The sequence below is a fragment of the Excalfactoria chinensis genome, chromosome 8 (assembly GCF_039878825.1).
Source record: "Excalfactoria chinensis isolate bCotChi1 chromosome 8, bCotChi1.hap2, whole genome shotgun sequence".
NCBI classification, from domain to species: Eukaryota; Metazoa; Chordata; class Aves; order Galliformes; family Phasianidae; genus Excalfactoria; species Excalfactoria chinensis.
In genome coordinates this window covers 17,476,152-17,502,435 of record NC_092832.1, presented here as the reverse complement: position 1 = coordinate 17,502,435, position 26,284 = coordinate 17,476,152, and the positions used below count along the sequence as shown (strand labels likewise).

Below are 26,284 nucleotides of genomic sequence, written 5' to 3'. Positions count from 1 at the left end.
GTCACAGAAGAAATCCTGTTCAAGATCCTGGCTTGAAAATTCTATTTCACCCTCTGTTTTCTCCAAAGGCCTTGTTTTGCAGCATGACTAGGAAACTTCAGTTTCATTTCTATTAAAACATTTTTTTATTTAAATAGCAGATCTCAAGGTACTACCTCTAAACCTTTAAAGAACAGCTCTGTTTTCTTAAAACTTTATTTGCATTCAAGTAAGCAAAATATGGTCCTGTAATATCTTACAAAACAGGTTCTTTGCTTTGTTCTGTAGTTAGAGTCCTTTTAAGCTGTTACTTCCTTTTGGAATGTAACTGATCAGAGAAACAATATTTTTTCAGGTAAGAACTCCTCAAGTCACAGATCCATACATCATTTGTGGTGAAACAGTTTTGTATATGCCGATGGGACACTGAATTAGAACGCTGTTGCATTTTTCCTTAGTGGTATGACTTAGCTCTGTTCCCGGCACTTTCTTGACAGGCATGGCTTTTGCATGCCATAGTTCTTACATCAAAAATACTATTGCTGAGGAATGTGGTAAGCTGCATTGTGCAATATACTAGTAGGATAAAAGGTATGTAACCAGTTCTTCTTAGTGTGTGATTTTTCTTTCTCAAAAGCACGGCAAGTAATGGGTAATGTTTTAATTTAAATGATTAACTTTCTGCACTGACACTAAAAAAGCAGTTTAAATTCTTTTTGGTTCCCAGCTTTCCTGAACTGCTGAAAACTTATCATAACTATGTCATGAATTCAAATGTGTGTTACTTACTGTGGGCAGATATTTTCCTGTGGTACACATTCAAAGAAGCCTGAGAAGAGAACTGCTTGTAGTTGGAGGAAATGTCTTGCGCACATTGTATGCTTTCTTTGTGCTCAGCAGTCTGACTCATTTCTAGATCCACAGATCACTCTGTCCACTCTGTTATACTGGTTAAATCTGAGTGGTTGAAGTTCCTAATTCATGATCAGAATGATACCAATAAATCACATTTGTAGCTCATAAAAAACAAACAAAAAACAACAAGTACAAGTAGCACATGTGAAACTGAAAGCTGTTGAATGTTTCCTAATGATTTATTGCTAAAGCTGGAAACTGCTAATGGTAACAGCGTAGGTGCTGTCCTAGATTTGGCTTTAAAGAAAAACATAGCATGTGTGTAATTTTCTCTTCTGGTTTAAGGGACAAAATAAGAACCAAAAAGCACTCATCACTTTAATTTTACTTCTTATGTAAATAATTATATGATATACATGTTCCATATTGTTTATATTAAGAGTGCAATGTGATCTTCAATTTACTTGGTCAGCTATACTGGTTTCTCACTGCTTTTTCTTTCTGTGCTTAAAAGCTGATGTTCTTCCAACTGAGATCAACTTAGTTCTGGTACAAGATTAGCTGCTTATTTCTATCTGTCCTTTATAGATAGATGGATGCACAGAAGCATAACACTTCAGTGAGAGGAGGTTTTGCACCATTCCTAAATTAGGGCTACATCAGTGTCCATAGGTTTGTGAAATAAACCTGCTCATCTGCTGCTATGTATAGAAACTTGACTGGTTTTGTTTCCATTTAACTGAACTGCTAACAACAATAATGAACAGCAGTTAATGCTGATTCAATTATGGTTTCAGAAGATAAGGAATGAGTTGGAGGAGATCAGGATTGGTGGGGACGAGAATTGTATTGCAAAAGAATTAGTGACATTGACATTTGAGTAAGTGGGAAAAGGCATGTTTTATAATAAATGCCTTATTGAAAAATAGCATAGCAGTGAAAAACCAAAGTATCGGGATGCGAGGACATGAACCCAATGAATGAACCTATGTCTTTTAATTTTGTCTCACTACGATCTCAGTTTATGCTAATGCTCTCGGTTTTGTGCCAGTGTTGGAAAGGAAGGTGCATACAGTTTGCTAAGTTCAGAGAAATCTTGAATTTTCAGTTTTCTGGTTTCAAACTGGTTTTGGAAGGTCAACTATTAAAGTGTGATGGTAAGTTTATTCTGTAAAATACACTGGTGAGAATTGCTGGAAAATCAGTACCTTTTGATTTAGTGGATAAAAGTTAGACATGTTTGATTCAGTTATATCATGCTATCTGGAAAGACCCAAATCCAGCTGACTTCAGAACCTTTCTCTTCCCCCAAGAACAGGATTTTAACCATTTTATGTATTTTCTGATAAGCACTGGATACTCTCCAAACAACTCTACTACTATACTATAAGTTTCACTCCAGTCTGCCTCTTCATCATCCAATCTGCCTGTCTACTGTGATTCCATATGGCAGAATCCTTTTTTGTTTCTTCTGGGTGTTTTGTGTTTCCTAAGGCATGGAAGATAAAATAAAGCAGTGCTGCTTCTCTCTGCAACTTTACAGCAGATTCCTGTGGAAATGCTGGATGCTGTTTCATCAATCTTCCACTCTTCACATCTTGACCATTCAAGATGTGGAGTAAGTGCACCACTGCAATGAAGTTATTCCACTGAGGTGAGTGTAGTTACACTGGAGCACAGAGGAGGTGTTCTGTAGTATCTAAATCCTTATATGGAATATATTTCTCTGTTCTGGGTGATGGGAATACTTTAAATCCACTAAATGTTAGGAAAATGTAGTTTTCTAACATGTTGAATCTCAACACTGCAAAACTGTTGTCCATTACAGCAATGTCTTTAAACTTTGTTTATATGGCTACGGCTGTGTTAATTCTTGGTGGTTCACAGTACGGTAAGTTGTGGTGAGAAAGCAATAGTTGGCAGAAGCCCTTACCTACTCCGTGCTTTCTTTTATAACCTGAATATAATCTTCTGTGACCAGTATTTAGTATATCTTTCTTCCTAGTTTAAATTCATGAGCCTACTCTTCAGAAAGATGGTAGTCTTACAAAATGTCTTTGTGAATAAATTAGAGACTTTAAAGGTATATATAAATAGATTTCATAGCATATGCTTTTTAGTATCCAAACAGGAAACAAAAAGAAGAGATGTCTGTGCTGGCCAGTATAAGAAACATGAACTGTCTTTGAGCGGGTGTTATTGATGTGATCTTACTGAAAGTGCCCTTCTAATAAAGAAACCCTTCCTAATCAATCCTGTGGACAGGAAGCGTTGTTTATGTGTAGGAATAGCTCTTGTCCCAGGTCCCGGTGTCGCTGTCCTTCCTGGCGCTTCCAGCCGTGCCTCCCCCCGCGTGTGCGCCCCGGGAGCGGGGCGGGAGGGCCAAGCGGGGCGGGGTGGGAGGGTCCGGGCCTCACCTGGCGGCGGCATGGCCGCACCGGGCCGGGGCGGCGCCGGGGGCAGAGTCCAGCGCCAGGACCCGGCGGCCGGAGCCCGCTACAGGCACGGAAGATGCCCCTGGGACTGGGGGCCAGGAAGAAGGGCAAGTCCAAAGAGACCTCCAAGCTGGTGGACAGCGAGGCTGCGGCCCCACCGTCTGCGGCGGAGGTTCCGGCACCGGCGGCGAGCGCCTCGCGGCTGCAGTTCCACACGCAGCTGGCGCACGGCAGCCCCACCGGCCGCGTGGAGGGATTCAGCAGCGCCCGCGAGCTGTACGCCAAGATCGCGGAGGTGTTCGGCATCGCCCCTAGCGAGGTAGGGCCCGGGACGGGGGTGCGGCGGGGAGCGGCTTCGTGTTCTTCTATACGGACAGAAGAACTTTCCCTTTAGTCTGCCTGCCGTCTTCATGAACTTCCCGCTGTTAGCAGAGCTCCGCCGGGCCGGGCCGGAGTGGGGTGGATTAATTATTTCCAGTGAGGGGTTATTGGCTGCGGCCGTTCTTGCCGCAGTCGAGGACGTGCCCGCGGAGAAGACAGTGGGGTGACACGGAGTGCCGGGCTGGGAACACACCGCCTTTGGGAGCAACGGCTGGGATTGCCGGCTCGTTAAACAGTGCCCTTTTAACTGAGGTCATTTTAAACTCTCAATAAGCATTTCTTTTATTTATTCCTCCGAAGCTTTTTTATTTTTATTTAATCCGAGCTAGGCTTTAAACACTGGTTTAGATTATGATTCACTTGTGTTTGCGGCCGCATTGTTTTCCCTTAGCTGGAAGGCAGTGGCCGTATCAGGTTCTTCTGCCGTGCCTGCGTGGTTCTGTGAACCTTAACTTCGGAGTGGCAAATCGAAAGAGAATGCTTAAGCGTCCAGAGGTCCCCACGTGTCAGTGCCGCTTCTCTCATGTGTGGCTGCCTCTTCTGAAGTGCCACGGCCAGTGCTGCAGACTTTATTCTGGGGCCGGCTGCCCTGACCCAGCAGCATTTCACACAGTAAATTACAGAAGTGTCAGTAACAGTGAATACAGTTTAACCAGTCACTGTTGCATTAAGTAATTAAGCAGTACCTTCCCAGCTGCGCTGACCTCCTGCTTCTCTCTTTTCTTTCCGTACTGAGCTTCTGTTCCCTTTTGTTTTCTGTTCAATCTCCAGTTGTACCTTTAACTCTCAAGTTCTCTAGTTGTCAGATTGTCTTTTGTTTTGAATTTTGTTCTTAATGAACTTTTGTTACCAATCTTGTGGCTCCACCGACTCAAAATAATAAGCATTCACCAGGAAATTCAGTTCTGGAGGAATGGTGCTTTTCCCATTTCTCCTGCTAGGTGGATAATCTGGCACTTTTACAGGTTTTATTAAACTAAAGAGAATCTAAACTGGAGACTTTTTTTTTTCTTTCTGTCTTCACTGTCCCACTGTGGATTTTAATATGTGAATATGGGTTTTATTTTTTTAAATGAGGTTTACTGGTAGAAACAGACAGGGAATTAGTGCTAGGAGCACTGAACTTAAGATCTCAGAATCATTTGATTTGGAAGAGGTCCTTTAAAGGCCATCTAGTCCAACTCCCCTGCAATGAACAAGGACACTTGCAGCTCTATCAGGTGCTCAGAGCCCTGTCTGTCCTGACCTTGAGTGTCTCCAGGGATGAGGCACTCACTGCCTCTCTGGGCAATCTGTTTCAATGCTTACATTTATTTATTTATTTAATTTAACTCGAGAAAAGAAACGATGTAATATGAAACAAAGATAATTAAAAAAGGTTTCCTGTTGGCAGAGCTGAGTGAAGAATCTGAACCTGACGAAATTCTGATAGGAAAAATAGGATAGATTTGTGGCAAGTGTTGCCATGAAACATAAGAATTTGCTGACAGCTGCTAAACTTGCTGGAAATAAGGGGATACCAGACACTTTAAACAGTATTATCTACTAATTAATGCTGCTTTTGTATAGTCTAGTTTAAAGCATATTGCCTGAAGCAACGCTTCTTCAAGCTGAAAGACTGAGGTACTCAAATGCCACTTGCAGGTGTTATCTGTCTAGGAAAGTTTCTGTGACCCAGGTGCCCTGAAGCCTGACAGTGTGATACCTGAATGCCTTTGGAAACAGGCACTATCACAGAGATCTCTGCCCAGCAGTCACCAAGGTGGAAAATAGATGCGGAAGGAGTGAGGGGAGGAGCTCAGTGTAGAGAGCAGTTGGCAAACCACCGCTGAAATGAATACATTTAACATAGCATGTGAGTTTACTGTGATGCAGGCAAGGGAATGGACTCTTGGATAAGTTCCTACTTAAGCATTTCAGCACAGTACAGGATGAGCTATACTTGAAAGCTGTCAATTCTCTTGACTCAGCATGGTTGCAGCACCTCGTTTCCTCTTCGTATCATGTCCTTCAGGACCAGCTGCATTTAGTTCTGCTGGAGAATCCAGGCTCTGTGAGAGAACCTGGTGTAAAATGCAGTTTTGGTTGGATGGACACTGGAGAATCAGTGCAGAGCGACAAAAACTTCTGTGCAGACCTTGATTGAAAGTAACGTAGGATGAGAATTGGAAAACACCGGCCTAGATTCAAAGGAGCTGCTCACTCCTTCACAGGAGCCCCAACAGTGGCTTCCTGAGGCTTTCCCAACACTCACCTCTTCTTGTCCAGTTATTATTCATCCATCATCTGAAGATAACATCCCTATTGTCCTTTTTGAACCTGGCTTTTGGCCTGCATTCCTGCCCAGGGGAGAAGTGCAGCCTGTGTGACAGAGAAATGAGCACTGACCAAAGGACAACGTAGATGTGTTAAAGCATTTGCTGATATGCTCCTGTGGCAGTTCATTGTGGGGCTTTGAATTATTCAGAATGGCTAACCAGGCACTTGAAAGTGAATATTAAAATCTAACTGTAGCAAGGCTGTTTCTTGTTCAGATAGAAGGGAATGGTAAATGATAGCCATACAAGCTTTTAGTTTGCCTACTCATAGCTTGCACTTCTGATTATTTTGTTTGCTTTGTAAGGTGAGGTGAACTGAATGCTTAGTGGGTGCGTCTAACAACTGCCCATGAAGTCTGAGATATCTAATGTGGTGAAAGGGCTTCTACATCATAAGGGGAACAGGGAAGCCTTCCCAGAAGTGCCAGAAGTAGAAATGCAGCTGCCTTTCTCTTCCAGCAATAGGAGTTCAGCTGCTGAGCTTGTGCCCAGGCTGCTGTTCTATGGCATTGCCTCCTGATGCTAAACAGTTAAGTATACAGTTAGGCTCAGCCACATTAAACTTTCATAGATGTATTTGATTTAAACCTGTTCAGTTTAAACTTTTATGAAATTGCTTAAAAATAACCAAAACCAAACAATGGTGTTGAAGAGCAGGTTTTTCGATGTGACTTTTTTTTTCCACAAGAACTAAAACGTAGTTTAGAAAATTAGAGAAAAGGATCAAGTCTGTGAAAGTTGCTAAAATATTTGGAGTTCTAGAGTACTCATCTGTTGATATGAATTATCACAATCACGCCTAAGGATCAAAACAAAGCAAATTCAAATGATCAAAGATGACACTATCTCCAAACCACCTCCTTTCAACCCAATGGCATCATTTGTTTATTGCTGTTCCCTGAAGCGGTGCTTGTATTTGATACCATGATGCATGTGATACTTGCTGTGTTAAGGATCTACTGCTGTGTTTTTGTAGCTCTACGGAGGAACTTACTCTATTTCTTGTACACTCTGGAATTGTTTGTTTATTTGTTTTTAATTAAAAGAAAAACAAACACCGAAAGTTAATTTTATAGTACTTTGAACATATCTGGGGAGACAAAGTTGCCTGCTTGATAGAGTACCAAAACCACACTGAAACCGAGAGGATGTGGTTACTCTTCTTGTCACCGCAGTAAGTTGAGGCTCCCGCATTTTCCCCAGGGAGAATGAAATGAATAAGGTAGCTAGAAAACATGTTGGTGGTTTCTTGATATAGATGACTCCTACATATAGAGGGAAATATGTCAGTGGGTGTTACATTTTGCTCAAAAGTAGAAGTCCTATGTCTCAGCTTCTTAAGTAACGTGATTATGATGTCCTTTATAAAGGTATATGAGCTCTACTGAGTCAAAAAGTGCTTTTAATAGCTTCTGATCATGTTATCCCTCAATCAACTTATTTTTGTACTCTTTTAAGGTTTAGCCTTAATGGAAGGTAAGAATGTGATTAATAAAGCATGTTTAATAAGGTGCTGCATAGGTACTTTTATATAACACATAATGTAACCCTTTTTCTTATCTAATGTAGTTTCTTAATGTGTATAACAGAGTGTAACACCATCTTTGTTGACCAGTGTCTCTTACTATTGAAAATATGGATGCAGGAAATAATTTGTTAGTAATCTTATCTGGTGAATCTATTTTATGAGGTCTCTGCCAGCCAAATGGAATTTCCTTCTTCTGTCTGCAGTGTGAGATAACTCAGTGAAGGAGGTATCCTAGATATTTTAGGACTGATGTAGCAGCTATGATTTATAATACCTTGCCACAGTTGGCATGAAATGTCACAGCACTGCTATGCTGAGCTGAAGACCAAATGCACGTGAATGTTAAGGGTGAGAAGAGGAAAAAAAGGACTTTACAATGAAAGTTACACATTGATTTTTCTCTTTTCTGTGTAAGAAAATTACTATTTAAAATCATACGGAGTTTTGAGTGGATGGCAAAGTGTACTATGGTAGCTGTTGTTTTAATTAGGCATATAAACTGTTATTAGGTACCTACATTAAGTTTAGATAAAACTTAGGAAAAAATATAAATTTTCCATTGACAGTCCTCAGTCATGTACAAATAAAGCTATGCTATGAGTGATGGTGTAACTGTATATTATTCTGGGAGGATACATCTTTAGTGCATTACTCTTTGAAGATATCTGTTCTGAGAAAAAACAGTTGTTCACTAAAGAGGATAAAGAATGATTTAAGTGTTATTTTTGACCGGTTGATGTTCTCTCAGCCTTGTGGTTAGTATGGAACTGACTCACTGAGAATTCTGGAGACTTATAGGCTGCGGTGGGGAATACCATCCAGATGAAGGTCTAAAAAGAGAAACTCTGGATCGAGTTTCTAAATATCACATTTCTGCCCTGTTGCCAGTTTTATCTATTCAAAGGTGTGACAGTGATTACTAGATGATTGTCTATTTGACAAGGTCAGATGAAGGGTATTAATGTCTAAAGTGTGAAGCCATAGGGCTTGTTGTTCATTGTAAGAAGTAGAACTGAGTTGCAGTTGTAAACCGGCCAAGTTTAGCTTGCAAGAATGCTGAGTGTATATATGAATTTTATATAATCTGTTCAGATTGAAACTTTTAGGTTAAAGAAAAATGTTGATGATTGGGTATGATTAATATTAATAAAATAGAATTTAACATTCTGATTATATCCATATGAATTTCTCTAGGTTATATTATTTTGGAAGTGCTCATTCACTTGAAAAACTTGAGCATTACTTGAGAGAATAAAACTGATGTCTGTTAAGTGTGTGCTGTTGTGACTGTTGTTATTAAAGCACTAGGTTAGAGTGTTTGTTTAATGGATTATCAGATAAGTAATTAGAGTATAGTTGGGGGCTTGGGGGTTTGGTGTTTGTTTTTTTTTGTTTGTTTGTTTGCTTGCTTGTTTTTAAGAAATAACTAGAAAATAACTAAGAAAAGGGCATTTGAAGCATCCTGGGTCTGAAATCCATGTAGCATTTGTAGATGTGATGGGGAAAGAAGGGAAGCCCACACTTCCATCAGAACACCTGGAGCTCTGCAGGTGCTGATCTATGCCTGTGACTAGGAGCAGTTGGGCTAGCATGCTAGACCCCACACAAGGCTGCAACTAGAGCAGTAGCAGAGCTGTAGGACACTGTGACATCCCACTGCTGTTTTTGTCAGATGCATCCCACTGGCAGCAATGCAGACGTAACATGATGACGTCCTTTGCCAGTGGCTTGAACTGCCAAATGCAGTATCAAGCTGCCTCCTCCTCCTCCTCCTCTTCTGCTTTCAGTTCTGCTTGAAATATGGTCTTGAGGGAATCATTTGCCTTAGACGTAGATCTTAGGGATGGAGTTTCTCTGGCCTGTGGCCCTGTATTCTCTAGCACTGCTGGGAGGAAGCTGTGTGGGGCAGCTGTAAGGCCTTGTTCTTGTCTGGCTTCAACTTGGTAAGCAGCTGGCAGGTGAAATTGCCCTAGCTGTGAGGTGGAGCAGTGGATTTTTTTCTTATTTTTTGGCTAGACTATTTTCCCTTTGAGAATGTGCTATATTAGAGTGCCTAACAGCTGCCTGGCCTGGCCTGATTCCTCCATACAGCACTGTGGTGGGCAGACCCCTTGTCTGTCTGCAAGCAATACTCCAAGTTGGAGGCTGGTACATGACAAAAATGAAGAAAATGATGATTGTTCTTGAAGTGGCATGCTCAAGCCCCCCTTAAGCTGTTCAGTGGAACCTCAAGCTGCTAGTGTCTGGGTTGGTGCCCTGTGGCAGACCACAAGAGGCTGCTTGCACAGATGCATCCCTTTCCTTTGTTCCCTGCAAGCTCTTATCTGCTGTCTGAGCTATTGATGCTTCTTGTCATTTGTGTGGATGGAGAGTGTCATCTCTCCTGGGGCAGCTGGAGAAAGAGAGTTTTTATTGTGTCAGTTATGGGATCTGTCAGAGACTAGTATTATGCTCTGCTTAAAAGAGCCCATCAGCCTGTCAAGTTCACAAAACCTAATAAACTGCTATACTTTAAGGTAACGTGTTTCTTTCCTTCCTGCACAGATCATGTTTTGTACTCTGAACACTCATAAAGTTGATATGGACAAGCTGTTAGGTGCACAGATTGGCCTTGAAGATTTTATATTTGCCCACATAAAAGGACAAAGAAAAGAAGTGGAAGTTCTTAAATCCGATGATTTGCTTGGGCTTACTGTTACTGACAACGGAGCTGGCTGTCCCTTTATAAAGGTAAATTTATTTTCCAGTTAAATGCTTTGTTTTGTAGAAGTTTCCATTACTGTGGTAGATTAATTATTGCTTTAGTGATCCTGTAGAACTATCAAGCCATTTAGCATATGGCAAGTACCAGAAAAAGTTGCTTTTCCTTAGATTCAGCTATTTCTGTACTGTGTGTCATTTTGAAATTAGGTCATTTGTTTGTTGTTTCTGTGATGTGTAAGGGCTTTATGGTATGACTGTTATGTTGTGTAACCAATACCGAGATGCTAAGTGTTGCATGCTGTTTATGTCTGCCTCCTCTTTTTTTTTCTTTTCAGTGAGTTTTCTGACATCATCGATTAGATCCTTATCACATCTGTCACTCACTGTAACAAGACTGTACTCTCTCAGTCTTTGAGTGTTTACAGGGTAAAATCCTGAATGCTCTGTAAGAGCAGGTGCAAGTACAGAGCACTTTCAGCTTTCCAATACTGCCATGGCCTTAGGTAGGATGCATTAAAAGGTGGTAAGGTCATGGATTAACTGAGTTCACCCCAGTTAGCTTGCATAGAAAATATAGGCAATAGCATGTGTAATGTATTAATCATAATTGCTCTTGTCCTCACCTCTTGTATGACCTCCAGGCAGTTTGTTTTGAGACAAGTAAAGATGGAGGAAATTATGACACCTTTCCTGCTAAACTAGGTATTAGGAATCTTTCCCAAATTTTCCAGCCTTTCTAGGTGCATTTCTTTAATTTACTCCAATTAACTGTTACTACCTTTGATTATTGCTGTCTCAAATGCTGATCTTATTACTATTCTTAACAGAGCTTCTGGTATGTAGAGCTTGTATTCTCTTTTCATTTCTTAGCTACCATGGTTATGAAAAAGGATGTGGACTAGATGTAGGCTTGCTTGTTGTCAAAAAGATGTGATAGAGATCACTCTTGACAGAATTGAGATGCAGTGGAGTCTTCAGCAAGCAGTTTGGCAAAATTGTATCCTCATTTTTATGTTTATAGATAGGGAACTGTGAATTTTCAGTGGTAGTATCAATGCAAGCCATAACACTCTGTCACACTGCTACTTACGCTGCATTTTAAAAGAAGACATTGAAAGCAGTGCTTCAAGTTCACTTGTGCAGCACTGTATAGAGCATAACTTTCTCTGTACATGGTTGGTAATAGGGGAAGAGAAAAACAACAATTGCATTGACTGCTGTATAATTTGAGTGAACTGGAAAACCCTCACTACATCAGCAAGCTGCAGTATCCAGGAAATTGAATAGGAATTGTCTGAATAAATATAATGTTGTCATTGTATTGGTCTAGTAATAGGTGTAACGGATGTCGTGCAGTCTTCGTGGGAATGCAATTCTATATCAGTTTTGAAGATTTTCTACAAGGTTGCTTTGTTACTGTTGCATATTTAGCTAATGGCTGATTTTAAACAGCAATATATATATATATATGTACACAAAAGTAAAAGCTGCATATATTACATATTTAGTTGACTTGCTGAATCACAAAGCAGAAACTGTCCTTACTTAAAAAATAGTTTGGAATTATTTCCTTATATTTTCATAGGAAACAGATTGTAGCTTCTACATGTTCTCTAGAGCAACTGAAATACAAGCATATCAATTGCATCTTAATTATAGTGACATTATAGTTTGACTGCCTTGAGTCAGTTAACTTGGAGTGCAGTGTCACATAAGAAAAAATTGTTGGAATGCTGCATGAATGATATTATCAGGTAATATAAAAGCAGTCTTGGTATTAGGATCCAAGTGAAGAAGAAAAGCTGATAAGAATGGATTTGGTGCTTAGACATGAAGTGTGGCAGACACAATTTTGAACCTGGCAATAGAAATGCATCTTAGGCCTGGTTTCTTGTTTGTGTACAACATCCCTCTTTTCTTTTGCCATAAGTCATCTTTTTGTTTTTAATCTAGGTTAAACAGCAATGACAAAAAGTGCTAGAAAGAGTTAAGCTCTGCTTGAAGCTAAAAATTGTTTTATAGGACAGTGAGCATTATCACACTTCCCACTTACTCTCTCAGATGGAGGCACATATGTGGGCTTAGACGTGCACATAAACTAGAAACAGATTTTTAAGATAGTTAGCAGCTAGGATAAGTGCTGTAGTATTAGGTGGAAATGTCTCCCTTGTGTTGCTGTAAACTCAAAGCCAGTCTGAAGCCAGCCTCAGTCTTTATTGAAATATATGTTATTTAGGAAGATTTTCAAATGAAATCCGTATCTCTGCAAAACAGAAGACATTCTACAATGTCATAGCTTTTATATTAAATAGGATAGTGGCTTCTGTGACTGGAGCATGATAAATATTACAGTATTTAACAACAATAAACGGAATCACTGAAATCTTAATTGTCCTTTAATTGACTTGATAAATCATAGAGATCTTTTAATGATAGCTTTTTCCTCATTTGAAATTGAACTTTGGTAAAACTATGAATACTAAATTCTGTTTCATTTTATGATCTCTGCCTCTATGCCACTTTTATTCCCTGAAATACCATTTGGAAGCATTTCTTGTCCTTTGTTATTTCAGAGGAAATAACTTACCATACGCAGTTACATAGCTAAGTGAAGAAAACTGTAGAAGTTTACTTGCTATAGATAAGCCTTATTAACACTAGACTTACATAGTACCTCATTTTTTTTGTATATCACATATTTTTTTTGTATGTCCCAGGACTACACATGAGAGGTTTTCTACCTATGCTTGTCAGACTATTAAATCAAAATTAAAAGTCAAGAGGACATAACATTACTGTCACATTAGGTACAGTTTTAAAGAAAAAAAAATAAATATATATATATTCAGAAGTCTTAACTCCTGAAGTATGATTGCACTTTTTTTTCCTTGTGTTGATTTTTATATGCAGTGTATATTAAAGTACTTTGTTTAAATATAATTTTCTAAAATCTCTTTTATGACATAAATGTTACAGTCAAAATATCCTGCTGGTAAAAGAAACTCAGTGCTATTGATATTTTTAACTGACATTCTTGAATCTGTCACCTCTTTACCATTTCAAAAAATGTTTCTAATTATTTTCTGTTTTTGTTTTAATCAATAGCGAATCAAAGAAGGGAGCCTTATGGACCAAACCAAAATGATCTGCGTAGGTGATCACATAGAGTCTATAAATGGAAAAGATGTGTCAGATCTTCGGCATTATGAAGTTGCCAAAATGCTAAAAGATCTGGAGAAAGGTCGGGTGTTTAAGCTGAAGCTGGTAGAGCCTATGAAGTCATTTGGTGAGTGTTACTTGGCTGTTTGCCTTGTTCCCTGAGTATTGAACTCCCAATATTGTACTCTACTCTAAGTTTGTTTTCAGGCAAGATAATGTAACTGCTGCAAAAAGAGAGGAACGTTCTATGTATAGAATACATATACACACACATATATGTATATTTTCTTTTTCTTGGAGTGGGAATTTTAGGAATGAATTTTCTTCCATCTGCTTTCTCCAGCAGTTCTCCTGGTATGGGCTGACTCAGCACCGAATCTCAGCTGCTTGATTTCTTTGCTACCATATGACAATGCAAAACAAGCGCAGGAATTGTTTCTTAGGCATGGTTTTATAGCATGGTTCATTTCAGTGACCCTCAAACTTTCTTTTCTGTTTTCCTTTACATCTCTTATATATGAACCCTGTTCATGTGTGTATCAGATTTTTCTATTTGTGAGCTGTAGGAGAGACTGAGCTCTTCTAATGCACAAGGATGAAGCAGAGAAGAATCTGGGATTCCCCAGAGCACCTCCTTGGCTGCTATCCCCAACATTTTGTTCACTCTTTTATTATACAGCAGGTATACTTATGACTGAAGGAAAGGAATTAGACAAAGCTCTGTCTCTACCTGACACCTGACTGCTGTGAAAGTGTGAAAGTGATACTTACATAAGACAAACATATACCTCCTGCTAATCCTTAAGTACATTCTTTTTATAAATGCAGTAAAAATAAACAAATAAAAACATGTTGAGTTAATTTAGGGAGCTAAAATAGAGATTTTGATTTTGATTCTCTCAGGTTTTTTTAATTTCTTTCTCCCCCTGATCCATGTGTGATTTTTCTTTAACAAGAAAGTACAAAATACTGCTGCATTTTAAGCGTGTATGACTTTATGTGCACTCACAGTCTCTTTACCACAGTGGAAAATGTTTGGTTTTTTTTTCTTCCAATTTGTTTTTTATCTGTTAGCAGTTTACAACTGCTGTCATACACCAATCTTGACACTTGGTGTCAGAATAACAGCAGAAATTGAAACTGAGAGAAATCTGAAGATTGCTTTTGGTGCTTCTGCACAGAATGTGATATGTCTCTAATATCACTGGATATCCTGTTAAGTAACTGTATGTTGTATTATAATTCAGTGTAATGTACGTACATTCAGTGTTGCAATTAGCAATATAATAATATCTTTTTAATATGGGTATTTGGGGCTAAGCCTATTACATAGTCTGTAAAGACTGGGGTAAATCAGACTTTGGTGACTTGAACTATTATTTAATAGCAGTTATTTTCCTAAGATGATTAAGGTACCTCTTAGTATGCTGGTGATGCAGAGAAGGAAACTTGGTAATTCCATGACAGTACCTTTTATCTGACATTAAATTAACAGCAAAGTAGATCTTTTTGGACAGATTTTTGAAAGCTGCATATATTTTTTTTTTACTCTACAGAAACAAGCTTAAAAATCCCAATGTCCAATTTGAGACAGGTTAAGAATATCCTGGCTTATGCTTTAGGTGCAAGTTGAGCTTTAGGCACAAATTTGTATGAGATGGTTTATGCTGAAGCGTGCCAAGAATAGCCACAGAGGAGATGACAACATACAGATGCTACTGAACAAGTAGATGCAGGATTCCTGTTAATTTTAAGACAACCTGCTTGCTTTATGTGTTTGTAAAGGTGTAGGAATGAAGAACAAGTCTCCATCAAATTACCAGCTTTTATTTTCCTTCCTATTAGTGGAAAGTGAATACAAGCGTAATTTACTGGTTGAATATCTTCCTACCATGTGTGCAGATGCTGCACTAGCTGCCTGAGGCAAGGCTTAAAGTGCAGAATTGAAGACTTCTCTGAAGATTTGTCCTTACAATTCATAAGCTAGGCTTCAGTGAATCAGTGAAAAATTAACAGAAACAGAGCAAGGACAGCATAAGGCAAACCACAAATTTAAATTAAAATGAAATAGTTTCTTTGTCGGCCAGAGTGCTTTGGTGTGAAGTACTGCAAACACAGGAAGTGTCATAGTTTAAGCTTCTAGTGGTGGCAGAACTAGAAAAGTATGTATATTACATCAGGCCTTTTGAGACAAATTAATGGATATCTATATATTAAATTTCATCAAAGTTCACATTTCAAGATATTTTAGCAGAATAGTCTAGGCAAAATGCATGTAGCATAAGTTCTTCTAAAAGTAGGAATAGTCTGGAGCATAAAATAGCACAGTGAAAACAATTCTACATAACTCTTTATAGCACTTTCCAAGGAAACTGCTGAACTCCTTAGATAGTAAGTAAATTAAATCCTCACCAATTCTGAATGTAGAATTATGGATCTATATGGAGTATGTGGTTAAGTTATGGTTAGCATTTTAGATGCCTGTTGAATCTTGGTTAGAATTAAAACTGAAGGTAGTGTAACAGCAAAGCAGATGCACTGTATACATACCATATAATTAGTTTTGTTTGGTTTTTTTTGGCTTTAGAAAAGGTGGCTGCAAGGTCCAAAGGTGGAACTCTGACCGAAGCTAAAATCTCCAGAGGGAGAGAAACACTTCGACTGAGAAATAAAGGTCCTGCCACTGTGGAGGAAATGGTATGGTTACTTTGTGGCTTTTCAATAGTTCAATCTTCTAGCACCCAGTTTAGTCTTCCCCAAGGTTTTCCTGGTAAACCAGGAAGGGAAAGTCCACGTTATAAAGCTTGTGGGACTTATGATGAAGTCTGTTTTCTCCAAGGAGAAATGTTTACACAAAGTTGAAGGCTAAGAAAGATAGGATGGGGCTGAAGAATCTGGAAATGGAGAACCTTTACCTAGATGTCTAGGTGAATGATTTTAAAGTGCATTAGACCAAGGAGCATTGAAAAGAAGGAAGGAGAAAATAAAAGTAATGGCTGAAGATGCGGTTCTGTATCTAACACCATGAAGTATACTTGGCTGGTTGAAGTGTGGATATTAGGAGAGGCTAATAACTTATGTTGACATGAATGTGTGTAAAACCAGACATAGTGTTTGGAAGAAGAATTTTTTCTTATTTCAGGTTCATTTATAGCTGATAAAGCTTTGATAAAGGTCTGTATCATCATGAGGTGAAAGGCCTGTATGTTGTTTGGTCTGTGTAAAAGTTATGTGATTTGAAGCTTGTAGGATGATTTTAGTTTGTGAAAAGAAGGGAAAAGGGAGGGATAACATGATTTACATTTGATTTTGTAGGCCTAAGCAGCTACAATGGAAGTGAGGAAAAGCGATAGTCAATTTCTTGTTGTTTTAAAGCCTGCATAGGATATAATAATACTTTTGCACTTTTTCTTCCTTTATTTCAATAAAGCTGTCTGAAGTTGAAGAAAAAGCAGTAAAAAAAGTGGATGAACTTCTTGAAACATATATGGGGATAAGAGATATTGAATTAGGTGAGTTTTAACAAATTCATTACTACATGATTCAATAATTTCTCATTTTATCTAGCCTATAATTTATAGGGTGTTTCAGTCTGTGGATGTAAGCAAAAACAAAACCTGTCTAGAATGTAAACCCAAACCTTGCCTATATTTCTCCAAATATATCTCTTTTATCAAAGGAAGAATTTATCGCTACAGGCCTTACGATGTAATTAATCTTCTTTCTACGTGCTGTCTATACACCATTGAGTAATTTATTTAGTTATTTGCTATTAATTTACTGTCATTGCTTCTCTTTACAGCATGTATTTTCTACCAAAGCTTGTATGTGAGGCTGGGGGATTGTTAAAGTCTATAATGTTCTATCTATTATTATTGTTAAGGTCAAGCATGTCTATTTACCATTTTTTTCCTATCCCTCTCTCTCTCTCTCTCTCTCTCATCCCTTGGCTTCAGATGCTTTAAAGGAGGTCACTAAAGTTAGAATCTGAGATCTTTTTCAGCAACAGGACTGATGGAGTAATAGCAGACTTATCAAATTCTTTAGAGCCTGTTTGCTGAAGAAATACAGGAAATTTTCCATTATATTTGCTAACTTTAAAATAATCTATTTATAGTGAAAGAAACTGTTGAATATCAGTATTCCTTAAAACTGCACTAAACTTTCCCCTGAAGCTGTTGTTTCTCTGTTAATCTCACACCAGCTAAATATGAACTTCCATTTGTAAGGGAAGATGCTGTTCATGTTTTTTGGTCTAGCTGACTGAGAATTGCCAGTGTGGGAGCATTAGCTGGGTGCAGTCCTCTTATGATATCATTAATGCTGAAACAAAGGCAGAAGTTATTTGTTACCATAATATCTAAAATCAGCTAAGAATTAGGAAAGGACAAACTAAATGGAAAGCAATACTGAAAGAAAGCCTTTATCACTTCTCTCATGTAAAGGCAAAGCAGAATAGGTCATAGGTCTGGCATGTAGCTAAGGGCAAAGTAGAATGGTTGGGCAGGCAGCAGTTAGCAGACAGGAATGAGAACAATAGAAAACAATATGAATAACCAGAAGTCTTCTGCTAGCTGCTCCTACTGGCAAGCATCTTATTGGCAGCTCTACACATTTCTTCACAGGAAAAATTGTAGGTGAATTACTATTTGTGTCTCAGCCTAAGGTAAAGTTGGTATGGAAACGAGAGTGAAGCTGCATAAAACTAGATAGCTCTGTTTTGCAGATATTAACCTCCCAGTTCTAAGGAAACTAACAGTTCTCAAAAATACTATTCCCAGTAACTCTAGTACGTGATGCTTCTGGCATGCAATATGCTCTCAGGAGACCTGGGTGGTGCTGACTGACCCTCTGTTTAGGTTTACTGTGAACAGTTTCTGGCTCAGGCTTCAAAGCTTCCGAGACTCGTGCCAGTCACCCTTTCTGAGCTGTTTTTGTCCTGCAGCTGTTACAAGCCCCAGCTTGATCCAGTCTTCTGAAGGCTTCTGTCCTTGTTACTTACAGCCAAGGTCTCCAGGCCTCCTGCCCCATAGGAACAAGTAGCTCTTGTTTTGGTATCAGTAGCCCAGGATCCTGAGATTGTAGGCTAGAGCTTGTTTTTTGGACCTTGAGTGTATTCTGTGCTCTGCTATGTGACATGATCATGAGTTCCAGTGGGAACTACTGTTACCTTTCTTTGACTCTCACTGTCATAATGGGATGGTTCTTGTACAGTCGACTGAAGAGTTCAGTTTGTAGCTAAAGCTTGGCTCTGCTGGTTGCCAAGCACCTGATGGAGTCCTATGAATTCTCTGATATTTTTATATATGTATTTTAACAGATCTAATGTCCTTCTATCTTTCAGCAAGGATAGTTCTAAAGAATGCCTTTAAAAAAGACTCAAAGAATGAACAGGTCTTTGTCCTCGAAGTTACTCCGTCCTTCCCAACTGGGTTGTTGGTTTGCCTTTTGCATCTTCTCTTCTTCTCAAGAAAGCTGTTAAAGAGAAGTTGTCGTGAATCAAAGACAACAGGTTTACCTGGCTTCCAGTTTGGAAGCTGTTTCTTGAAGTTCAAATCTTAGTCAAGGGCCAATGGTGATGGCAAAAAAGAAAAAAAAAAAAAAAAAAAAAAGTTTTATCACTTTTAAATAATTAAACAGGTCTAGATCTCTTTAGGAAAGGAGAGCTAATCACTTGTCACAAATCTGTTCAATTAACATATGTCAGTTTTTTTTTATATACTAGATGTGATCAGTCACCCATGAAGATGAAATATGAGGAAAGGATTCATTCAGAGAATGCCAATCACAGCTCAGCTAGAAATTTCACTCATTACTCAAGCCAGATTAGTTGAAAATGCAAGTCATCACAATGCGACAGCCGACAAGTGATTAAGATCTCAATCATTGCTCACTCCCATGCAGTTCTGTTTGTCAGAAGCTCTGGTTGTCAGTTAATATTGCTTTTTCATCTCCATTAAAATGACACTTCCATAGTGAGATTGAATTCTGAAACAGTGCCCCAATTTTGAGCCAGAAGTTAGAAGAAAGAAAAATAATGTAAAATTATAGACAGAATTAAAGATGAGATAAAGCCCGTAATTTTTGCGTTGCTAAGTATCTTGGCAGTTTCAAGAATGGCTGACTAAATATACACATGAGCCCCTGAGTTGGAGGAAAAGCTTGGAAATTATTTAATGGAACATCATATACTTTTTTTTTGTTTGGGGGGGTGGGGGGTGGTGGTGAAGAGGGGAGTGTGGGAGACAGATGGTTATTTTCATGTATCTAAACACTGTTGAGAATTACATACCTACATCATGAATGCACTTTTACCTCTCTATTTTACTGAAGAAGGGAAAAAAAAAGGCTTAATTCATAGAAGAGACATTTGGCTCTGGAAACATACTCTTCAGCTTCATGTGTGTGTTAGAAATTGGGCAGATTTCAGCTTTCTTTAAAATACAAATGCATTAGTGAGGGCTGCTGTAGATTATTTTAAATCTTGTCCATGTTTTCTGATAGAGGAACATGAAGAGCTGATTTATTGGGATGGCTCAGAAAGCAATGTTAGTGAAGAAGTCTTATGGCATTTGTTTTTAAATCAGTGAATTGAGGTGAGCTGTATTTCATATCAAAGATTGTGGAGGGGAGAAAGCCTGGCTCTACAGCACTCAACCCCAGAATGCTTTCAACGGGAAACATTTGCAAAAGGGTTTCCTGTCCAAGTTGAGATGTTTCAGCATCTTCTGGCCTCTCTTCACTCATAAATATTTTGTTCTATTTTTACGCTTTTGGATGATTGTTTCCTTTCAGATGTTCCTTTAATGTTGTCAGGCACTACATACCTTATCATATTCTTTAATTCTGGTTAGAAGAATTCAGATCTACTTTTCAATTTCTGGTTTTACTTTTCCAGCTTTTCATATACTCAAAATATGGCTATATTCCATATAGTTTAATCTTCATCTCACCTAAACTTTTATTCTTTGATCACCTGTACATCCCAGCAGTGCTGGACGGATACTTTTATTCTGAAATGCTTTGAATGAAGTGGTATCTCCTTGAACCTGTTGCTGTCTTCTCATGTCACCAAACTTAATTCTCTAAAGGATTATATTACTCCAGTTTTTGTTCTTTGCCCTTCAAATTGATTAATTTGTGTCAATGTTCAACACAAAGATAACATCAAGGTATATTAAACACTGAAAACTTTAATGGTATACTTTGTTTTCTGTCATATTGATAAGGAGTGTGGATGATAATTTTAGCTCTTTTAAAGTGTAAGGCTAAACTAATACTTTTTACCTTTTGATGAAAGCAAAACTTCTGATATCATTACAGCTAAATAAATACTGAAATGTCTGTTAAGGCTTCAGAAAGATTTTTTCTTATACTTTTTTTTCCCTTTTTTTTTTTTTTTTTTCCTGAAAGTGACAGAAGAGGATATAAGTAGCAAAAACTGCTATGTAAGGTGACTGTGTTCTGGAAAGCCTGATAGCTTCCTTGGTTAAAGCTGAGAAGATAATTTCTTTTGTCACTTTTGAGTTCACTGAACTTCTCACATTTTATATGAAATTTTCTCAAGTATGAGCATTGCTAGCAGTGGGATTTTGAAACAAATTTCTGAAGACAATGGGACTATCTGGACTGTCAAGAAAAATATTCTCTGTATTAGAATAAAATTTATGCAATCACTTATTGTGCAGCTGTCATGAGAAGCAGTGGGGGAGAAAGGGGAGTGGAGTCAATTTACATTGAGATGTTCTCTGAGAGCCAGTAAAGTTCTCTTCCAGTTGCCACGTATCTACCAAATGCCCTCGAATTAAGCACTTTGTGATTTGCCTTGGGAGTTATACATTGTGATTGTCACCATGTAAATGTTCATATTCTGCACACAATTCTCCAGCTGTGCCTCTGAGGGCATGGATGCCACCCCGTGCACATGGTAACTGCCCAGGGGACTAAGAACGTGTACACTGCATGATATAAAGCTAGTCTGTCTTAGTGCTTCCATGTGTATGAAACTAGCGAAATAAAGGTTCATCTCTGCCCGTTCGTATACATCGGTGATAAGAACTAGTGTGCCAGCACCAGTAGGGATTGCTTGCATCTCACATTGCCGTTTACTGAACGGCAATATAATGCTGCTGACACTAGAGGTCGGCACCACGCTACTGAAAAGGTATTCAGGAGAAAGGAAGATCTTGCACTTTCTATGTTGTTTTCTATAGTACCAGGTGAATTAGGGAAAAGCAGTGTGCATTAACAAGTATAGTTCATTAAGTGTAGTGGTTGTGCTGATTGCAGTTGTTCAATATGATTGTAAATGTTTTTATTTGAGGCTGCTGCTCTCAAATGGCTGTGACATTGTGACTTATCGTCATTTTGTAATTTGGGAAGCTCAATATTTATAAAGCCTTGTGTTTGAAGTATCATTTTGGTTAATGTCTGTTTAATTCTGAAGTTTTAACTAGGATGGTTGAACTTTTATATAAGAATGTGTTATCACTGCCATCATATGGCTCTTGCATGTATCAGTTTGTCTCCAGAATTCCTTGCTACCACTCTTTCCACTGGAATACTTGCCTAGATCCTCACTCTTGATGTCTACTTTCTTTTTAATATCTTAAGGAAATATATCCAGGCATACTTCTTATGTCTAAATTGTCTTTCACATCACACATCTTCTCTCCTTCCAACCTTATTTCAGTTTCTTTATGGAGCGGCTTCATATCCTCATTCATGTCAGGAAGACTGTGGATAGGTTACTTCTGACATCTTGAGTTCTTGAGATCCTGTAGTGTTGCCAGGAGTCTGGGTAAAGTTTAAGCTTCCTGGAGTGCAGTGGTTTGTTAGTCAGACCTTGGGCTTCTGTGTGGTGTTTGGCATGGAGATCCTGCTTGCAGTCTCACGTCTGAATGTAGTTAAAATGAAACATTGAATTTCTTCAGAATTGCTGTTGCTGACGTCTACAGTGCGGCATGTGGCTCCAGTTTGTTCTCAGCTTGTTAAAGGTTTGCATAATAACCAGCTCTATTTTCCAGATAGTTCCAACAATCAATAAATGTTTTCTGGTTAACAAAATAATATTAAATACACATTAGAACAGAGAAAGTTTATTTTACATTGATCAGTGAGATTTTGCCATTTCAACACCATGTACTGCATGCATTACATAGCAAGTATGCAGTAGACTGTTGTACTGAAAATGGTCTTCTGTGATTTCAGGATTTCCTTCCCTTTCTCAGACATGTTTTCCACTCAGTTATCCCTCTAAAAAAGATGAAGTTACTAAATTCTTCATGTGTGACATTAGTATTTAATGTGTTTGTGAAGAAGGTGGTGGTTACTTGATGCATAACAAAAGATGAAGAACATCTTGCAGTTTAAGGCAGGTGTAAAAGATGATGATGAAATGAATCAGACTTTGATTCAGGATTTCATCTATTGTACAGTATAATCCTGTTGTTGTTAATATAAACAGAGGCTGTGGAGCAGAGACACAGCTCAGAAAATAAACTCACTCAGCAGTCCTGTTAGTGCTGAGTCTCTTTTACAGTCTTCTGCATCCCTCAAACCAAGATAGCCTACTGGCTTAGCTTAGCTTTGCTGTTCTCTCTTGAGCTGACATCTTTCATCTTTTTGGGAGGTGCAGGTGCTGTGAGCTTTGAGCCCTCACAGCTTTCCTTTGCACTAAAATCCCTGTAGCCACTGTTGAGTGCAGTTTGTGATAGGCTTGTAATTTCTACTGGAATCTAAGGAGTTGTCCAGTGGCTAAAGCAGTTTCCAAATTGAAGTCTGAAACTTGATAAAGACTGATCCTCATGTGTTTAATAGGAGAAATTGCTGGATGAACAAGATATCAGTATATCTCTGTTTGATAATAAATGACATTCTACTCTTTTTTGTGGGTTTTCTTTTGACACTGTGCATATGTTGAACATAGTGCATTTGTATTTGTATACAATACTATATATACAAATGCATTGTATATATGTACATTTGTATATATGTACAAATACATTTGTATATATAGTATTTGAATTTTTTTTTTCCTCGAGTATTCAAGTGTTTTCTCTATACATTTTTTTTCACTGATCTTGTCCAAAAATAGGTCATACTTAAACTTAGAAGCTGTTTCTAGCAAACCCATACTAATTTGGTTGCATGTATCTACTACATAAATTATATATAATTTTCCCATTTTCAAACTTTTTGTAAAAAAAGCAACAGCACCCAAAACCACAACAAACTTGTTGTTTTAAACTCTGACTTGCTGGGATCTTTTATTTGTTGTTTAGAGGGGAAAAAAGCATTTGAGTATGCCTTTTTTGATCAGTGAGCCTACTTCAAACTCACTGAAGTTCGTTGTGCATTAGCACGGGTCTTCTTATCACAGGAGTTTGCTGTACCTTGTCTTTAGACAAGTGTGTAGTAATGAATGGTGAACATAATTTAATTAGAGAAAAATGAAGGCTGCTTGAATTAACATCTCCTAAACAATTAAAAGAATATATAATGAACACTTCAAGGAAGCTCTCCCATTAACCAGAACATAATGTATCTACTGTGGGGTGGGTATATAAACATTAATAAATTTAGGATTCAGTAGGTAAGCTTTAGATCCCCTTAACGTTACTGGACTTCAAAAACTCTCAGAAATCTCTTGGACAAATGTTAGTTGCCACTTTCATGAGAATAATTTTTTTTTTTATTATTATTATTTTTACTTTTTGTTTGCTTTCAGCTGCAACAATGGTGGAAGCAGGAAGAGACAAGAAAAACCCAGATGAATTTGCAGTGGCATTGGATGAAACTCTTGGAGACTTTGCATTTCCAGACGAGTTTGTCTTTGACGTGTGGGGAGCAATAGGGGATGCTAAGCAAGGACGACTGGAATGAGAATTATGAAGATTGTCATTCTCATCTCAAAAATATAAAATGACTTTGAAATGTCAGAGTACTAATATTTTTATTGATATAAATCTGGGGTGCTCTATGTAAGTATTCTTATCAGAGATGTTATTTTACAAAGGAAAGTTTCTAACAGAATTAAACTGAGAGATCTAACAACTGCACATTTAAAAGGAATGCTTAATTTACATGTAGAAATCACTGAGAGGAGAATGGTCAAGTAGATGCATTTACATGTGCATTTTATGTACTTCGGTATCTATTTTGAGGAGTGATAGATATATGTAATAACATTTTTTTGGATTATCTTTTTTTTTGTATTTTAAGAAAGATTTATAAACTTGATTTGAAAAAAAAAAAAATCACCAATACATGGCAGTTCTCTGATCTGCTGGTTCTTAAGTATTCAAGTAGGCCAAGAGCTGCACTGTTTGGCCTGGATGTAGGCAAAGCTGAGAAGAAGCCACCCCGCCTCTGGAGAACCTGAGTTCAGGGAAAAGTAAACTCCTCTGGAAAAAAAGAAAAACAAACTATGACTTTAAAATGAAAGTGACTCATTTTTGGTCATAATATGCACTGCTGAGGTATTTCTGAAATGGTATAGTAGAAATGCCTGGAGCAGGAATCTGTTGTTTTATTCAGATGCCATATTATCGCAATAGCTACTGCATAATAAGAAACAAATGTTAATTTTGATTACTATTCACATATTTGGATAATGTCTGTGATCTGGCACTGGGGTCTGTAGTACATGACTAAATGATTCACTGATCTTTGCACGTAATAAACACCTTGAATCCTGTGAAGTTCCCCCTTTATCTTGTCTGGTTTTGTTTTTTTTTTTTCCGAATTGCAATACAGAGATATGTAAGAAGGTGCTCAAAATCAGCAGATGTAATTGTATGATCACAGATGCAGTTTGGATGAACATGAATGTCTGAAACTTCAATTAATATCATTTTATATTTGAGGATTTCAAATTACACTGTATATAGACGTTTATTTTTAAGTGATAATGTTTTACTAATAAATCTCAGATTGTTAAAAATTAACAGTCTCTTATCAAATCTGCTATGTCTGCAGTTATCTTCCTGCTCACTCTGTGTTTAATGAAGAGTGGTGTTTTGCTTTTATTTATAACTATATTCTTTTTCGGTTATTACTGTGTTTAGTTTTAATCAAGACAGGTACTTGCTAATTTACATAGAAAACATAACTTTCAAGAGATAACTGTAGTGATCCTGATCATTATTTTTTAATGCATGCAGTGTACATTTTAGCCAAATAACACATAATGAATATCCTTGAAAATGAAATTGAACAAAAATATGGAGCCTGACTTGAAGTCTTGCAAATGCTTTTCGAGGGGATTGTCATCAATTTTATAAACGCCATCGTGTTTTGTTCTTCTATCTCTAATTTAATGATAAGCTTTTATATAATACAGATGTTCATTTTTTATGAAATGAGTAGTACAGAGATGTATGGAGATCAGGCATTTTATTGTATTTAAGAAAGTTCATAGGTGTCAAAATTGCATTGTACAAGTGCCTTGTAAAATTAGAGTTACCAAGGATGGAATATGCATCTTCAAATAGGTGTGGTAATTATGAATTTCTATGGTAATATGTACATATATATAAGAGTTCAGGCTATTCTCACGTTATGAGAAGTATAAATAGTTTTACTAGAAAATTTGTTATTAAAAGGAAAATAAAGACACTTGGTGAACAGGTGATTAATTTTCTTTACATCCCATTGCTGAAATGGGACCAGAAGGGAGTATTATTTTGAGAAGTGCAGCTTTAGGGAAAAGAGTGCAGGTTGAATAGCTTCTGTCTGTATTTAATAACAGTGAATCTATTCTCACAGTCTCCTGCTGCAGTTGAGCACTCTCTCTGTCTTATACAAGGCTCTTCTAATGTACTTCTAGTAATGAAAAATTTAAGTATTGTGGACTGTATCATTCTCTAAACTTCTTTAAGGTGAATAAGAAAATTGAATTGTCAAGAACTGAGTGCTAAAAGTTG

At 37.8% G+C, this 26,284-nt stretch overlaps 1 protein-coding gene across 1 annotated transcript; it reads left to right on the top strand.

Moving 5' to 3' along the window:
* The first annotated feature begins 3,238 nt into the window (after positions 1-3,238).
* On the top strand, positions 3,239-25,306 carry GIPC2 (GIPC PDZ domain containing family member 2). Its single transcript, XM_072342870.1, has 6 exons — positions 3,239-3,588; positions 10,041-10,226; positions 13,305-13,485; positions 15,946-16,055; positions 16,789-16,870; positions 24,088-25,306. The coding sequence occupies exons 1-6, from the start codon at positions 3,346-3,348 to the stop codon at positions 24,240-24,242; spliced, it is 957 nt and encodes a 318-aa protein (XP_072198971.1). The 5' UTR covers positions 3,239-3,345; the 3' UTR covers positions 24,243-25,306.
* The last annotated feature ends 978 nt before the right edge of the window (positions 25,307-26,284 follow it).